The 17,102-nt window shown below is 36.7% G+C and overlaps 1 protein-coding gene across 2 annotated transcripts in view; it reads right to left on the bottom strand.

The window, feature by feature from the left end:
• LOC109094886 (GRIP1-associated protein 1) overlaps positions 1-17,102 on the bottom strand; it is a 46,088-nt gene that overhangs the window by 2,524 nt on the left and 26,462 nt on the right. For both annotated transcript variants that reach the window (XM_019108573.2, XM_042761751.1), the window contains 2 exons: positions 16,825-16,918; positions 7,320-7,489 (listed from right to left, as the gene is read on the bottom strand). In XM_019108573.2, coding sequence (XP_018964118.2) covers positions 7,320-7,489; positions 16,825-16,918 — 264 coding nt within the window. The remainder of the gene's footprint in view (positions 1-7,319; positions 7,490-16,824; positions 16,919-17,102) is intronic.

Genomic DNA, 17,102 nt, shown 5'->3' with positions numbered 1-17,102 from the left:
TCCAAAAGGGAGTCAATTTCATAGACCCCTGCCCCCATGGTAAAATGCCCAACTTTACAGCAGAAAAGAAATATGTTTACAGCCTGTTACAAAAAGTGGTTTTGGTCTATATATCTATGTAAGGATAAAAGAACCTCAGATACTGATCTCCAGAGAAACATACACAGCCATCTTCGAGACAGAGTGGGGGTGCAGGAGAGCTCTTTCCCTTCTCCCCATTTGTTTCATTTTAAATCCCTTCACCCATCCTTCCTTCTACTGTCTGCTCAAAATGATTACATGAAAATTTCAATGCAAGTGAACTAACAGTCATGTCTGGTATCATTTGAAATGTCTCAGTGCAACTGGTACAATGGTCTCAATTCTTACAAAAGTAGACTAAAAGATAATTCAGATCCTAAGAGTTAAGACATATTTTGCTTACTGTAATGGGAGTGCCCTTCCCCTGGGTCTTCCATGTAAATTACCTTCTGTTCCCATTGAGCCACCTAGGTCTAGGACCTGGCTTAATGCAAATTCCAATTGTTAGTTCCTGTCTCCATCTCGGGGGATGTTTGTCTTGGTCTGAGGTACTTAAAGAAATGTTGCAAGAGGTTTAGGGAGATTCTGTAGCCAGAAAGCCAGTAGTGTGGTTTGTGTCTATGCACTCCATACTATGTATTTTCCTGAAGTCAGGTATGCATCCTTTACTCTTAGATTTATCCTTGAGAATTTGATGTCTTGTATTGATTTGATAACTTGAATTGGCATAATACATATTTACCTGACTGATAATAAATTGTTACATTTGATTCTATTCTGTTTTACTCTGTAATTATTGACTCTAGTAGATTACGCTGTATCCTTGTTATCGCATTTCCTGCGTCAGGTTAGTAACGGACTAAAATGCAGTTGATGGAGCATAGGGCACACCAATTGTATCTTTAGACATCCGGCTAACACTTGGTATTAGTTCAAGTGTACTTAGATTGTAAGGGCTTACAGGGAATTTCCATTTAGGTCAACTGGATGTTGTTCGACCAACCTAAATAGGGTGAGCCTAACCTCTGTTTACTGTAATATTACTCTAGCTAAGTGTACATGGAGAAACCATGGCATGACCATACCAAAACTACTATCAGGGAAAGTAATGTTGGTCGGCTTATATCTATAGTAGTGGTCGTGACCTCTGACTAGAAATAATGTTGCTTTATTCAAGTGTGTACAAATATATGGGGGCTAATTAAAAGTACTTTTAGAATGAGCAAGCATAGGAGCGGCCATCTAAAGTATTAGCCAATAACCTCTGTCTAATAACCAAGACTGTGACAGAATGTGACCGTAAGATACGCTAAGGCCAAAGCGATATCTTTGAGGGACATGAGCACCCGAATGAACGAGTACAATAATATTAAAGAATAAATAGAATAATCAAATGTGAGAATAATAATAATTAGAGACAGACAAACAACCTAAATTCGAGGTCATACTAAAATGGAGTCAGATTAGATCATTAAATGGAGTCAGATTAGAACTGAATTTAAATTGAATATCTTTGCACTCTGAAAAGACCGAACACGCAAGAAACCTTCAGCCAGCACTGGATACCTTCCTTGGGCCAAGTGCGTGGAACTTACAACTAATTTTTCCCTTCGTGACAACTGTGAGGGGGGTGAATTTTTTTTTTATAACTCATCCGTTTAAATTATATTAAGCCTTAAAGTTCTGCATAATTAAGGGCGTGGCCACTTGAGTGACAGGTGGATTGTCGCTGCTGTCACCACCATCGCACTAGGTGGGTGTGGTTTCAGCAACAAGCTCCACCCACGTCCCGCCTCTTTGCCAATTTTCGATTATCAACATGAGAGACAGAGATGGACATTCAGAGAGAGAAAAACAGGAAGTTTTCAAGCATGCCTTGAACTGCTGTAGATTCAGATTTTTCTCATCTCGCCTGCAAGAAAAATGAACGCTTAATCGGCTGTTAATGAGTTAGACACATCATGAGCGCTCACTGCTGCAGCAGCCTGCAGGATCGTTTTTCACAATGTTGCTGTATTGAACACCATCCACAACAACACAAACTGCAGCATTCAACACGTTTAAGTGCATGTAATCCAAAGCATGAAGATGAATAAAAATTCAATTATCATAATGATATCATTGTTAAGGCTTTTAGCTATGAAGCACCACTACAAAATAACTACATTTAGTAATGATAATAATCAAATAAAACTATTCCTCTTCCAACTAAAGCTGAGTGTGAGTGTATACAGGTGCATATAACAGCCTCAAAAGTGGCTCAATCAAACAGATTTAAAAGTCGGAACTATCTGTAAACTGCAAACTTGACCAGGTCTAAAGCTGACCATATTTAATCCTTCATACGTTTCTCAAGATATTTGTGGATCAATTTAAAAAGTTTGTGTTGCAGGGAACTTTCTGTTCTTAGTTATGGACAAGCTTTGCAGAGGGATCGTCACCCCATCTTGGTCTTAGTTTGCATCGTTTGTCTTTGCCAAGGTTACGGCAGGGTGTTTTTGTAACCTACAACTCCCCCTGGGCACCAACACACACACAAGATGCCCTCCACCAACATCCAGACCGTCCCCCACACCCACACAAACACAAACCACCAATCATTAAATACACAATCAAAAAACACAAAACAGAGCACCATGCATCACACATTGGTGCATTAATAAAGATTGTAATGAATGTGAAGTGGCAGGTGTGCATATAACATCTCTGAACGTTGCGCATCCAATCAAATGTATTACTGTTGTGAATCTTTTGTTTTTAACTCAAGACTTACATAACACGAAGCTGCAGTGATTCCAGACTTATTAATTTGATATGAATAGTCTTCTGGTTTGCATCCATCCAGTTCCATATAAACAGAATAATGAAATGGAGCACTTTTCATATGTTATGTACATTTAAATCACTGGATTATACAAGAATATACTTTACTAGATGGTTGTGTAATCTTTAAGACATTTTTGGGTTTAGTTACCAGCCAAAAATATTACATAACATACATGTATGCATTTTAGCTGGCAAAGGTGAATTTTCACCAGCTGTTACCTCAGTGTTCAGTGTCATGTGATCCTTTAGAATTCATTATGCTGATTTGGTGCTCAAGAAACATTTCTTCTTATAAATGTTGAAAATAGTTTTCGCTGCTTAATGTTTTTGTGAAAACCATAATACACTACAATTCAAACATCTAGTGTAACGTTAAAAAAAAAAAAAAACTTTTCAGCAAGGATGCGTTAAATTGATCAAAAGCATTTATAATGTTATAAAAATTCTATTTCAAATAAATGCTGTTCTTTTGAACTTTCTATTCAACAATGAATCCTGAAAAAGTAAGCTGAAAAATTATTCTACATGGATAATAATATAATCCAATATTAATAAATCAGCACCAATGATAATCAGGGTTCGTGACTTTCAATGACTTTTCAAGCACTACTTTTTTGGTTTTCAAGGACTAAAATCAGAGATCTTACTTATCAAACTATGTTGTTATTATCTTTCAAATTCTTATAAACTAATAAAACTAAATGGCACAAATAAAGTGCAGTGCAAAGTTATCGCTTTCCTTATTCAAAATGATTTTTTTTTCATGAATATGATTGACCTGAATGAAAGCTGTATCATACACTTGGGAAATTGTGAGTTATATCACCACTTATCAACACTAGGGTGTGTGACAATACACTTAGCTCACGAGATATAAGATTTTTTTTATAATGACAAAATATTTGTCTTTTAATCACACAAATCAAAACAATGCAGTTGTATTTTTAAATATTTAAACTAATCTAGGGCTGTAACTAATAATTGTTTTGGTAATCAAGTAAGCTACTGATTATTTTGACAATTGAGCAATCTGATATTTCTTAGAAATATATAAATAGACCTAAGTGAAAAACAGGCTTTAGTGTGACTATTTATATATAAACTAACGACAAGACGATAATAACTGGTTCAAATAAAGTATCAAAATCAAGTAATTACATTGTTTTATTGAACAACCCTGATAAAATAGGACTACATAATGTAATATGCCTACACAAAATATGAACATAACCAACTTAAGTTAATTATGTATTGTAACAAATAACTACAGAGAGCACCAACAGCCTGGCCATGCTTCACTTTACAGCATGATTCAATGACGTTTAAATCCATGTAATTTAAATATTTGGCCACCTGCAAACTCAGAGCCAGGGTTTGAACTTTTATTTTGAAATCACGACATACAACAAATCGCATACTTAGAAATACGTTGATGAATTCTCCTGTGTTGGCATAGGTTTATAAATGATTCACATTACAAATCTAGTAAGATAACATGCACTTTTTTTCTAGATGAACACAAACTCACAGTATATGGAAAAAAAATATCTTCCCCCACCAGCAGATAAGAAGAAGATCCCCACAACACTAAAAAATAACAACAGCACAACACAGTAGGGTTGTGCCGATAGACGATAGTATTGTGTATCGACAATAGTCAGAAATACCACAGCAGATGTCTCTGTCGATAGACAATAAGATACTATACTAATCCCACTATACAATTAATTAAATAAAAAAAAATAATAATAATAATTATTATTATTATTTTTATTAGGCGGCCTATTATAATTCGGCTATCAAACTGTCCAGCTATTTCACTTCAGCACCGCATTTCACACACACACGTGCGCGCGCAAATTAGGATTATAGCCTATAGCCGGTGAAGAAGTCTCCATCCACAAACAGACATACATCGTCTGCAGATATAAGGTATTTCATTGCACTTTAACAAGTAATCTGAACAGCCTATATATGTACAATATTTTAAACGAGCCCTCACTAACTGATTTTAATGCCACAGTTATGTTAGAACACATCTCATTCTTGTTTCTGTGGCGGTGCGTCGGGATCGTCATGGGGCGCACAGTCCGGAGTGCTGTATGACTGATGCATCAGTTCAATTGAACTTTACTCCAAATATATGAACTTACCTGTTTTTAATACTTTATATTTAACGTGTTCGTTTATGTCCAATATTAGTGTTAAACTGTTGGACTTTAAATGAAATCTACTATTGATTTTAACCATTGACTTATTTTGCAGAACATTTAGAATGATAACTTCCCTGCGCAGATGCGGCAAATTTGTCACAAGATGCGCGATATGACAGTTGCATCCGACTATATATGAACTAGCTGTTTTAAATACAGTATTTTTATATTTAACGTTAGTTTATCAGTATATTTGAAAGTATATTTTTTTGATTATTGGTGATTCCATAGGCTCTCTCTCGCGCACCTGCGCAGTTTAAAAAAACAAATAGTTATCCTATGACAAGAACAAAGAGTCTCTCTCTTGCTCCACCCATGCACGATAATATCGTGTATCGTCGATCTCACGGGCTGACGTGAAAAATGACCATATCGCCCAACACTACAACACAAAACGCGTCAGACTTCTTATGCGTTCCCAAATGAAACCCAAACAAACAGCACATGCAATAAAAGACTGAACAATATAATGCAAGCACTATCAAAGGTTTTACCACAAACACAACTTATACTAATATCGCAAGACCATTTTCACCTCAAGGAGTAATATTGCGAGATCTCGTGCACTGCTAAAAGCCAGGCGAAATGGCTCTGTATTTATATCAGACTCACTGCATCATTAATTTTGCATAAAAAGATTGTTTTATTGAGGGAAAAAATAACACATATTTCATATATACTGCCCTTTAAAAATTCAAGTACTTTTCAAGTACCTTCTCAAAAATATGGCTGTTTTCAAGGGTTTTCCAGGACTTAAATTTCAAAAAGTCAAATTCAAGTACCTCAAGCACTTTAAGCACCTGGTACAAACCCTGGATAATTAATCATAACTGAGCAGCAAATCATCATATTTGAATGATTTCTGAAGTACTGTGACAAAGACTGAAGTAATGGCTGCTAAAAATTCAGCTTTGCATCACAGAAACAAAATACATTCTAAATTATATTCAAATAGAAAACAGTTTTTTAAGTTGTAATAATATTTCACAATATTACCGTTTTTACCGTTTTTTTTTTTTAATCAAATAAATGCAGCTTGGTGAGTATAAAAGACTGTAATATTATAGCACATAATTATAGTTTTTAATATAATTCAAACAAACCAACACATGGCTTCACTACAGGAACAAACCACCCATTAGTGATGTGCGGCTCTGGAAATATCAAGAGGGGTGTGAGAGGTTAAATGTCATTAGTCAATCTGTGTGATGGTGTAATCCCATCAAACGCATCACCCTGCAGGCTGCCTGACATGCACTTTCTATTCCTGCTCCTAGAAACGTTTTAGCATTAACAACACGCCCACCCTCTGGTTGCTGATGAATAAGACCTCTCAGTGGAGTCTCAAGACCGTATGACAGCAAGCCACCTACACAGACACATCACAAATGTGTGATCACACAGTCTGCCGGTCACACTGTCAAAGCAACTGCAGTCACCTGTTCCTCTAGCAGGTGGAAAACTCATGGTCACTTCACCTTTACTCACCTGAATGACTCATTGCTCAACACGGTTCAGCTCTTTATTCTCCATGAAGCATCAAATGCAAGTCTCACTTTTTTTCAAATCAAAAGGTATGCCAAGGATCTTGGCTTTTTGCACTTGCACTGATTTGTAGAATTAGTAAAATTCTGCGGAGTATTAAAACGGAGTATTGCAACAAGATATTTACATTTGATCTTTTTCTTTAACAACATTTGCTTTTCAAAATGGTAGATACAAAAAGTATGAACAGCAAGTAGGTACAAAATACAAATATTTTTACACTTTACCCTCACATTTTAAAAGAAATATTAAGTTTATGAAACAAAAACAATAAATTAAGATAAAATAACAAATTAAAAATTACAAAAAAAAAAAATTAAAATAAGAGGAATTAAATTGTACAATATTGAAAAAAAATATTTTAAATTGCAATAATATTTCACAACATTACCATTACTGTATTTCTGATTAAATAAATGCAGCCTTGGTGAGCATAAGAGACTATATTAATAACAATTAAAAAATAATAAAAAATAATTTATTTACATAAAAATTTCAATCGATGCTGTATGTTAAATGATTCTGCCTTTTTTTTATTTTGCTGTGATGTTCAAATTCTGATATCTACTAAGCTTTCTTGAAGCTCTATGGGCACGGATTCCATGTGGCTTTATTACTGTCTTTCAAAAGAAGGTTTTATTGCTAACCTTACCTGACCTTGACCATAAAAGCTTATCTTTCCCACCCCAAATGGCTGGCCTTCCCCCTCTTTACCTTCTGTAGGTGCATGTTCTTTGTCAGTTGCTCTTCCAGCATGTTCTGCAGCTTTTTGTTCATCTCACGCAGGTTCTCGTCTCCAGGTTTTACAAAGTCCCTCAACACAGAACTCAAACTGCCACGTTCACCCTGAGCACCATGGGCCACCACACCTCCTCCGGATACATCTGAGAGAAAGAGAGAGGAAATAGGTGCAATTTTAGTGATGGCACAAATTCTATCACTGTGTTTTTTAACCATGTTTTCTCCAGTAATGCTTCAACATCCATGAATAAAGATGATCTCTATCAGTGGGTCATTAGTGTCTGCTGAGTGAATACAGAGCGCTTGCGTTTGGAGGAAAGCATTTCGAATGGCTCTTGCCTCGCACGCCACAACATTTACGAGCACCTCGAGTGCAATCATCCGCAGTTTTGACGAAAAGCTGTGCATGTCTTAAAGCTGGCAAATAAACAACGCTGCACATTCATGAGAGCCATCGAGAATGAATTCTAGCTTCAAGGAAATTCAAACCCTGGTTAAAGTAGAGAGAATGACAGTAAGGATGGAGTCAAATTAAAGGCAGCATAACAATGTCTGTCGACAAGGGTCATGACAGTAACACGCAACCACGGAAGTGACCGTAAGCAGGGGACATTGGTGTTGGGTTGTAACTAGACAAGGTTGTGTGTTAAAAAATTGAAGATGTTGCTTAACTGATGATTAATGGAGGCAAGAGAGCAGAAGTGCTGAGATACTGGGTTGCCTGCTTAAAGCCAGGCTACTAAGATGTTGTCAGGTTCCTAGTGAACTGTCAGATAGTTTAGTGGTGTTTTTCCCTCTGAGGGAGTCCGGGGAATCGAGCTGGCCAGCCTCTGCGTGTCAAGGGCAAAAGCAATAAGTTCGATTGGGATGCTTCTTTCTCGGTTTTCACTTCATCTGTGTGCGTGGAGACATTCAAGGTCAGCTCAGCAGTATGTCCCTAAACGATGCTGTCAAATAACCTCTTACACCTGTGGTCTGATGATGGAACACATGGGAAATGTGCCACTTCCTGCGGGTGTTTAAATGCAGTTTCCAATAAAATCTCTGTGAAAACATGTTTTATTATTTAAAAAAAGACATTGGGCTATAGTCAGTGTTACTAAATGAACACATATTTGTTAACTTAAAAATAAAACTAATTTAAACAAAGTAATATATAAACAGAACAATAAAAAATGTGAATTACAAAAAATATATATATTAACAACAAAAATAACATAACAAAAAAAATAAAAAAATGAAAAACATAAATTAAAATAGGGGGGGGTATAAAATATATTGTAAAGAAATTCAACGCACAAATACTAAAACTATAAATGACATGGGGGGTGGGGGGGGGTATAAATTAATCTATTTTTTAAACAACAAATACTAAAACTAAATCAACTAAAAAAGATCTGATGAAACTGATATACTGTTAAAATAACATTTTAAAAATTAATCTATTTTTTAAACATCATATAATTTTCAAAACAGTACAAATACCAAAAGTACAAATACTAAGTTGGTACAAATAAGTAGATTTAAACTTTAACCTTAAATTTCAAAAGAAATATAAGGTCTATAAAACAAAAAATATAAATTAAGAAAACAAAAATGTATAAGAATTTTTTTAATTGATGCGGTATGATGTATGAATAAAAAAAAATAATAATTTTAAATTGATGCTGTATGAATAAAATAAAAATGTATAAGAAAAAATAAAATAAAATAGAAATATATTTATGCGGTAGTAAGTGGTTCGGACTGCAATGATGCCATTGACAGAAGCACAATTTTGTTGAAGAATCAAACTAAAACTAAGCAAGAGGTTTAAAAAAAAAAAGAAAGGAAAAAAACGAAAATAAAGAAACTACAGTGGGTATAGAAAAAAATTACTTTAGTCATGAAAAAGAACAGATTATATATGCTTCATGAAGCAATGCACAGTAACCTGGATTTTTAAAACATTAAGTTGCTTAAGTGACTATGACCTGTTCTCATGGCAGGCCATGTCACGGTTATACATCACAGTATATCAATCTGAGCACTAGCAATCTCACGCCTCTTTAACCATATTAGATCGGCACAAGAATAGTGTATATGTGTGGCTAACAGAAGAGCCTCACACGCGTTCAACATTAGCGCAGCACACAAGCATTGCTGGTCGCGTTGAGCCGATGCCATAGCCCAGAGCTACGAAAATGAAGTAGAACGTGATGCACCGTTGCTAATTGAGATGTTAACTTCACCCCCCTAGAGGCCTGTTCAACCTTTGAATGCATGGCATTAAGGGTTGAAGGCCATGAATGACATTTGCCTCGCCCCTGAAGCCTGACAGTAAACACCACAAGGTGCAAAGTGCAGTCTTTGCTTTTTATCTGGACTATAAGATAATTAACCTTGTCAGCTTACCACAGAAGCATAGAATGAACAATATGGCCGGTGAATATTTGAAGCTTTAAAACTTCAAATGGATACAGTATTGGTGCATGTTATGGTTAACAAAAACATATAATTTAAAAACGAACAAATCATCTTTGAATCAAAATAACAAAAACAATTAAAATTAAAATGAAAACTAATATTAATAGGAAAAACTGAAATTAACTTAAAGCTACATATTTTCATGACTCTGAACCCAACAAAAATGGCCACAAATTAATTTTAGGGTTTTATATATGGTTCCTTATATAACTAAAGACCGTTACAACCCGCCTGCATAAAACAAGGAAATGCCACTGGACAGCAATAACATTAGACTGCGGTGAAATATTTTATGGTATTAAACGCTTTAAAATGACACCATTTAGCACAACAATTTAACATTCTACAACAAAAACTAAATAAAGAAACTAGGCAATTAAAAACAAACAATGTAAAATCAAAATAAAAACTACACTAAATTGAAAGGACAAATTACTAAAAAAAAACAATAAAATAAAACTATAATAACTCTGATGCGTAAAATATGCAAATAGATGTCATACAACCGAAGATTTTTTTTTTCCCAAACTTGTGTCCTTTTCCAATATCCCCTGCTTAGCACAGCAGCCAAATTGCCCATTACAACCAATGCATTGCTTCATTAGAATTCTATTAACATCTACAGTAGAGAAATCACAGGCTTCATCTTGTGATGTTGCAGTGTCTCCTTTCACCATGGCATAATTCCCTCCCAGTATGAATAACTCACGCTGAAGTTAATGCATCTGACTCTTTAGGGATCTAAACCAGCAAATCCTTCGATGGCTACATCAATGTTTGTGCTAATGACATTGTAAATGGTAAAACGCACACCTGTCTGTGACCAGTATTTCTTCCATATTGATCAGTGTCATTAATTCTAATTTGCTGGAGCATAGGGGCAAGCATTCTATGGAGACGCTTTGATAAAGGAGATTTACAAAGAGGACTCCCTGCTCTAATGGCTGGAAAATGCTGGGTCAATGGCTTTCAAAGGTGTGGAATGGCGCCAGGCGCTCTCGCAGACACAGTTCTGCTGCAGGACCAGCGGGGGATGTGAACCTAAGAAGCCAAGTCAGGGAAGCAAATGAAGACGCGGAATGGAAAGTACACTGAAGGCTCGCAGATGTTCCTGACTCACGACTCGGGGGATCCCTGATCACACGCTCAGCTGAACTACGTCAGAACAGTGCTGAGGTCAAAACCTGCAGGACTTGGCAGGGTTGTGCACCATAAAGAACTGAATTGAAAATGCCTTTTAAATTCCAGTACAGTTACAGACTGTGAATTTTAATTTAGGTACCAATCAGGATGCAGAATTGCAACTTTAAAAGCTGGGAAGTAGGATGAAAATGACCTGAAATTCAAAGGAAACTATAGTCAGATTTGAAAGGAATTGGACAAGAAATGTTTAAATGTTGAAATCATTTTTAAAAAAGCTTTAAAAGTCTTGAAATTAAAGGGGACTTACCAATAGATAACACAGACAGATAAAATTATAGAATGATAGATAGATAGGTAAGCAGACAGAACGATAGCTAGAATGACTGATGGATAGATACACAGAGACAGACAGACAAGACTGAACGACAGATAGACCAACAGACAGACTGATAGACACAATGATAAACAGAACTACAGACAGACAGATAGATCAATAGATAGAACTGATTTGAACTGCAACTTCCTTTGGATATGGGCAAGGGAAATTTAATTGAAATTCTACCTCATGAACGTGAAGGGAGCCAATTAGTCAACTCTGAATTCCGCTCAACTGTGGTACTTAATAGTGGAGTAAGAGCTTGGCCTTGAAGAATGTCCTCTTCAGGCTTTGAAGCACCAATGCAAGTTTCAAGATAGCAACAAGTCAAGTCAGGTCACCTTTATTTATATAGCGCTTTAAACAAAACAGATTGTGTCAAAGCAACTGAACAACATTAATTAGGAAAACAGTGTGTCAATAATGTAAAATGACAGTTAAAGGCAGTTCATCACTGAATTCAGTGATGTCATCATGCAGCTCAGTTCAGTTTAAATAGTATCTGTGCAATCTTTTGCAATCAAGTCAATGATATCGCTGTAAATATGCTGTAAACAAGCATACAATTACCATGTGAACCCCAGAGAAACACTGGTCACTTTTTAGCAAGCCTCATTGGGAATCTCCTCAGGAGTCAGCAGTCCTGAATCAATCAAACTGGCAGATCCTGTACAGCGGCTGCAACCTTTCAGCCATCTCTCACAGGAGACACGGCACTTAACTGAAACCACTGCCGGGGGCAAACAGGCAATTTCATCTCGACAACAAGGATTCTTCCTGTTTGCAGCCATGAGTTATTCCCAGTTACAGATGTCCCTCCTTCTTTCGAGGGATCTGTGTGGATATCGATGATCTGTTCTTCTCATAGTTGTTCTTGCAACCTCAGCAAGTAGAGTGTCCATTAGCACCCACTTCCGGTGGTGTAATTCGCTCTAACATGGACCAAATTTGCTTGTAGAAGGAAGAAAAATAATTCTGTTCTGCTATAGGGCACACGATAAGGATAGTTTCTTCCTTAAATGATGCAGCAGGGTGAGGCTGGAGTACACTGAAAGGTTAGTTTACTTCACGCTTCAGTAGAGGCCTAAAACAAGGTACAAGTAGGCAGGCAGAGGGTTTCCAGACTACAGCAGCGTCTCACCCCAGCTGACTTCTTCCAGCAGCACTTAGGCGGAGCGAAGGCTGTGCACACGCGACTGCGGCATGTTGCTGAATGGCTGATTAGTGGAGGCTGTGCAAATAAACCATCCTACAGCTGTCTTACATCACACACATGCCAAGCTCTACAGAGAAACATTCATTTATAATTGCCTACCGCTGCTTAACGGCTGACATTTTCAACATTTGTCCTAACGAATACTGGATGATCCTGGGGTTGCACTGCTAGGAATATGTGCCTGAAATACAGCCGAGGCATTTCCACAGTTGATCTGCACAATGCCGTACACTGTTGTGCCTTTTACAATCCGCAGTTTCTCCTATGCCTTCCCCACATTGAAGGGGAGAATGTGGCGGTATATTTTGGGAAGTGAAGGGTCAACAATACCCCCAAGGTGGCATACATACTGTATGAGCCATCCTTGACTTGCCATTTCCTCAACAAATTGGCAACAACATAAACAAAAAGTAATTTTCACCTGCTTCTCAATACCTGCAACATTCACCAACAAACACAACAAATACCTAACCAGTAATGTGCCAGAAATTTGTAATGTGCCAGAAAGTGACGTGACATTCAGCCAAGTATGGTGACCCATACTCAGAATTCGTGCTCTGCATTTAACCCATCCGAAGTGCACACACACAGAGCAGTGAACACACACACACACTGTGAACACACACCCGGAGCAGAGCAGTGGGCAGCCATTTTTATGCTGCGGCGCCCGGGGAGCAGTGGGGGTTCGATTTTGCTCAAGGTGCACCTAAGTCATGGTATTGAAGGTGGAGAGAGAACTGTACATGCACTCCCCCCACCCACAATTCCTGCCGGCCCGAGACTCGAACTCACAACCCTTCGATTGGGAGTCAGACTCTCTAACCATTAGGCCACGACTTCCCCTTTAATTTTACTGGGGTTGCATTACCGGGAACATGTGCCTTGAAATACGGCAGATGCCTTTCCATGTTTGTGGGACTACTTTACACAATGTGTTACGCAAGCCAAATGTTAATCCACAGCATCTTCTATACAGTCTCCACTTTGAATGGAAGAATACTGTAGAAAGTTCTGGCAAGTGAAGGGTCAACAATACCCCCAAGGTGGCATACATCTGGCTTATCTGAGGTGCTTCCTGACTTGCCATTTCCTCAACACACTGGTGACAACGGAAACCGCTACTGACTCAAAAGGCTACGTCTGAGATAAAATGTCGCACTGTTTTATTCGTTATATCACTGGCATGAATTTATGGCGAGCCGCACTTGGGTAAGTATAAAGCAAGAGGGAGGGGAGAGAGGATGGAGGAGAGGAGACACGAGGAGTGCTCAGTCTTTCTGCTGCATTATTGAGGATGAGTGTTGGGTTCACTGAGGCATGTCGGCATTCTGAATCATTTACATCCTGCTAATGTCAGCTCTCATCTAATGCTGCTACCTTCTGCGTCCTTTCTTCATTTTTTCCTATGGAGTCTCCACATCCCCATTATTACAGCTCCCCTGGGACTATCCTTATTGTAGGAGAAAATGGTTTGTTTCCTATGCTTTTCAGAAAGACTAACCTCGTAAGACCTGAACCAGATGGAAACGGATAAACAGGAGACTTGCTGCCACATTAAAGAGCACATTGGGCTGAGGTGAAGAGTATAAATGGAATATGGGAACATAGCCTACATCGTATTCTTTCAAAGTTTGTATTGATATTAATACTAAACAAAACATTTTTACCAAACAAATCTCACCTCTCTACAGATATCTTGTAATGGGCAGAAAAAGGGTCTTTATATAAACACACCTGTTTTGTGAGCTATCCCAACACCCCAAAGGAGCAGAGATCTTAAACTTTTATAGCACAATATTTACAATTAGACAACACCAGCCTTAATGGAATCGAGACTGCCATTAAATGTTAAATCAGTCAGTCATGAAATTAAAACAGGAGAACACATGGGGAGAAAGACAGGAAGATGCAACATTACCACCTCCACTCTGTTCGCAGTGAAACACAAGAGATGCCTTGCTTTAAATGAGAAAAAAAAAAAAAAAGTTTGAAATGATAACCACAATCTCTTTATGTTGTTGCAGGATGCTGATGAGCAAATGCAGTCTTTATGTACACCAATTTTATGTATTTATCCATTTAGAAACAGAGATAGACCAGTAGCTTAATTAAAATTCTGCCCGTTTAGTTCAGAAATCTTCACGGCTATGATGTCACAACCTCGAGCTCATTAACATATGACCCACCTACATTCATGCTTATTTAGTATTCAGCTACTGTGCTCATGCTGCTGAAAAACAGTATGGACTACTCAAGTTTTTCAATCAGATTTCATTACAGGTAACACTTTTCAACAAGCTCAGTGTTCATTTATAAACATTATTTTTATTGCTAATTTATGTTTGTTCATAATACACTGGCTAATGCTAATTTATATGAAATTAAATGCTGAAATGTTTGAGTATATAAAAACAATAACATTAAGATAGTAATAGTAAGAAGTATTATTCATTGTTAGCTCATGATACCTAATGCATAGTTAACAAACTTAAACTTATTGTTAAGTGTTACAAAGAAAAAACATTTAAGAAGTATTTAACAACTACTCCTAAAATATACAAATATAAAACAACTAGAAGTATAACTTTTACATAAATCTAAAGTTTCTGTTGATGGGCTTCCAGTTGAGGCTCTATGTCAGTTGAAAAGTACCAGTGCTATTTTCTCAGGGGACTGAATTTTTTTTTTTTTTTTTTTTTTACAAGATCTGTGTGAGTTTGAGTGCAGAAATCCAGTGCTTTAGCCCAAACTTCTATAAGAGAATCCCTGCCAATATTATTGAGTTTGACTGTTTTCATGCACACAAGCAAACCAAGCTGTCAAAAGCTGCTCCGGATGGTTCCAAATTTTAAAAACGGGTCATGATGTGTCAGGAATGTGTTCAGTCCGCTGGAAAAGTGACTTTTATTAGAATTTCACAAAGAAGGAGTGCTAAAGAGAGTTTATAGAAAGAAGAGTTGGTTGCACTTTATTTTACAGTACGTGTACTTACATGTACTTATAGTGTACTTACAGTGTATTTATCTAAGAAAGTTCTGGTAATACAAGGTAACTACATGGGTTAGGGTTAGGTTTAGGGGTAGGTTTAAAGTTAGTACCTAGTTATTACATAGTTATTGTAATTACTATAATAAGTACATAGTATGTACATGAGGAACAGGACTGTAAAATAAAGTGCTACCGAAGAGTTTATAGATAACTTCCTGTGCAACATCTATGACAATAAAGACGAATTTAAGGGAACCGACTGATTATTACAGAAAATTATTTAAAATTGTCCCTCAGTTGTTTACAGAAAAAATAGTACAACCATCCTCAATGTTATTGCGAACTACAACTAAAATAAAAAATATGAAAAGTAATATTCGTTAACTCAAATAAAGCTGAAATAAAATATAAATATAACAAAAAACAAACTTGCATGAAAAAAACCTTGGTAACCAAATAAAACAAAATATGTTGAAATTTGTGTCTGTAGCAAGCAAACTTTTGCTCTGCCTCGATGGATCTTGTATGAAATCCAGGTATTGTTGTTGAGAAATATACCCCAAGACTGTATTTATGAAAAAATGCTTCCTCATATCTTGCTATTAATGTTAGCACTCTCTTATTCAACTGCCAGAACACAGTTAATTATTGATTAATCATGATTCATGAATACAAAGGAACCCCACTAATGATATTCTCACCAAATGATTTTAGAAATCACTAAAGCAAAAAAATACTGCAACTAGATAGAAAGAGACTCATGTTCTTGGTGACAATTTTCACTTAAAGTATAGACAAGACATTGTTCAATTCAAATCCATCAAAAGCAACACAGAAATAAAACACATAAAAAAAGTGTATTATTTTCAGCTGCAAAGTGCTTTTTTAAAGAATACCTAAGAACTGTACAGACAGTAGCGTTATAAATAGGACCAATAAAACATTTACCAGGAGATTATGCAAGTATGAGTGCATATATAAAAATAGAACATAAAATAAATAAATACACACTGTACAATAAAAGATGAAAATTATGAAATTTCTCTGCATCCGTCTAAGCAGTCCTTTATTTTAAACAAATCTGTATTATTGAATAGCTTAGGTTTTTTTCCCCACACGGACATAACAAAGTGACAACCACATGTTTGATACTCCTTAGAATAAAAGCACAATCAGTATCATCAATCACCTGACCTCATCTGTAAACCTACACATCAGGTGCTTTCAGAAAACAAGCACGTCTGAGGCTGTGAAGAATGACAAAGAGGGAGAGAGAGAAAGCCACTCACCTCTTCGGCTGTCCATGACGTACGTCTCAATAATAGCACTCTTTTTACAGATGTCATCGGCCATTGAGGAGCAGCTGACCTCCAAGTGTTTCACCTGAACAGAGAGCACAAAGATAAGATCTGCAATAAACTGCCACACGCAACAAGCACACAAAAGTGTTATAAACTGATACAGAAGCACACGGGTGTGAACACTGTGATCACTGCCAATGTGATTGGTTTTATCTTTAGAAAAGGCTCTTTAATTTCATATCACAATAATGTTAGTCTATTTAATT

This window comes from Cyprinus carpio, chromosome A8 (assembly GCF_018340385.1).
Source record: "Cyprinus carpio isolate SPL01 chromosome A8, ASM1834038v1, whole genome shotgun sequence".
In the NCBI taxonomy this organism is placed as follows: Eukaryota; Metazoa; Chordata; class Actinopteri; order Cypriniformes; family Cyprinidae; genus Cyprinus; species Cyprinus carpio.
Note: the sequence above shows the minus strand (reverse complement) of the source record. Positions and strands in the feature narration are given on the sequence as shown.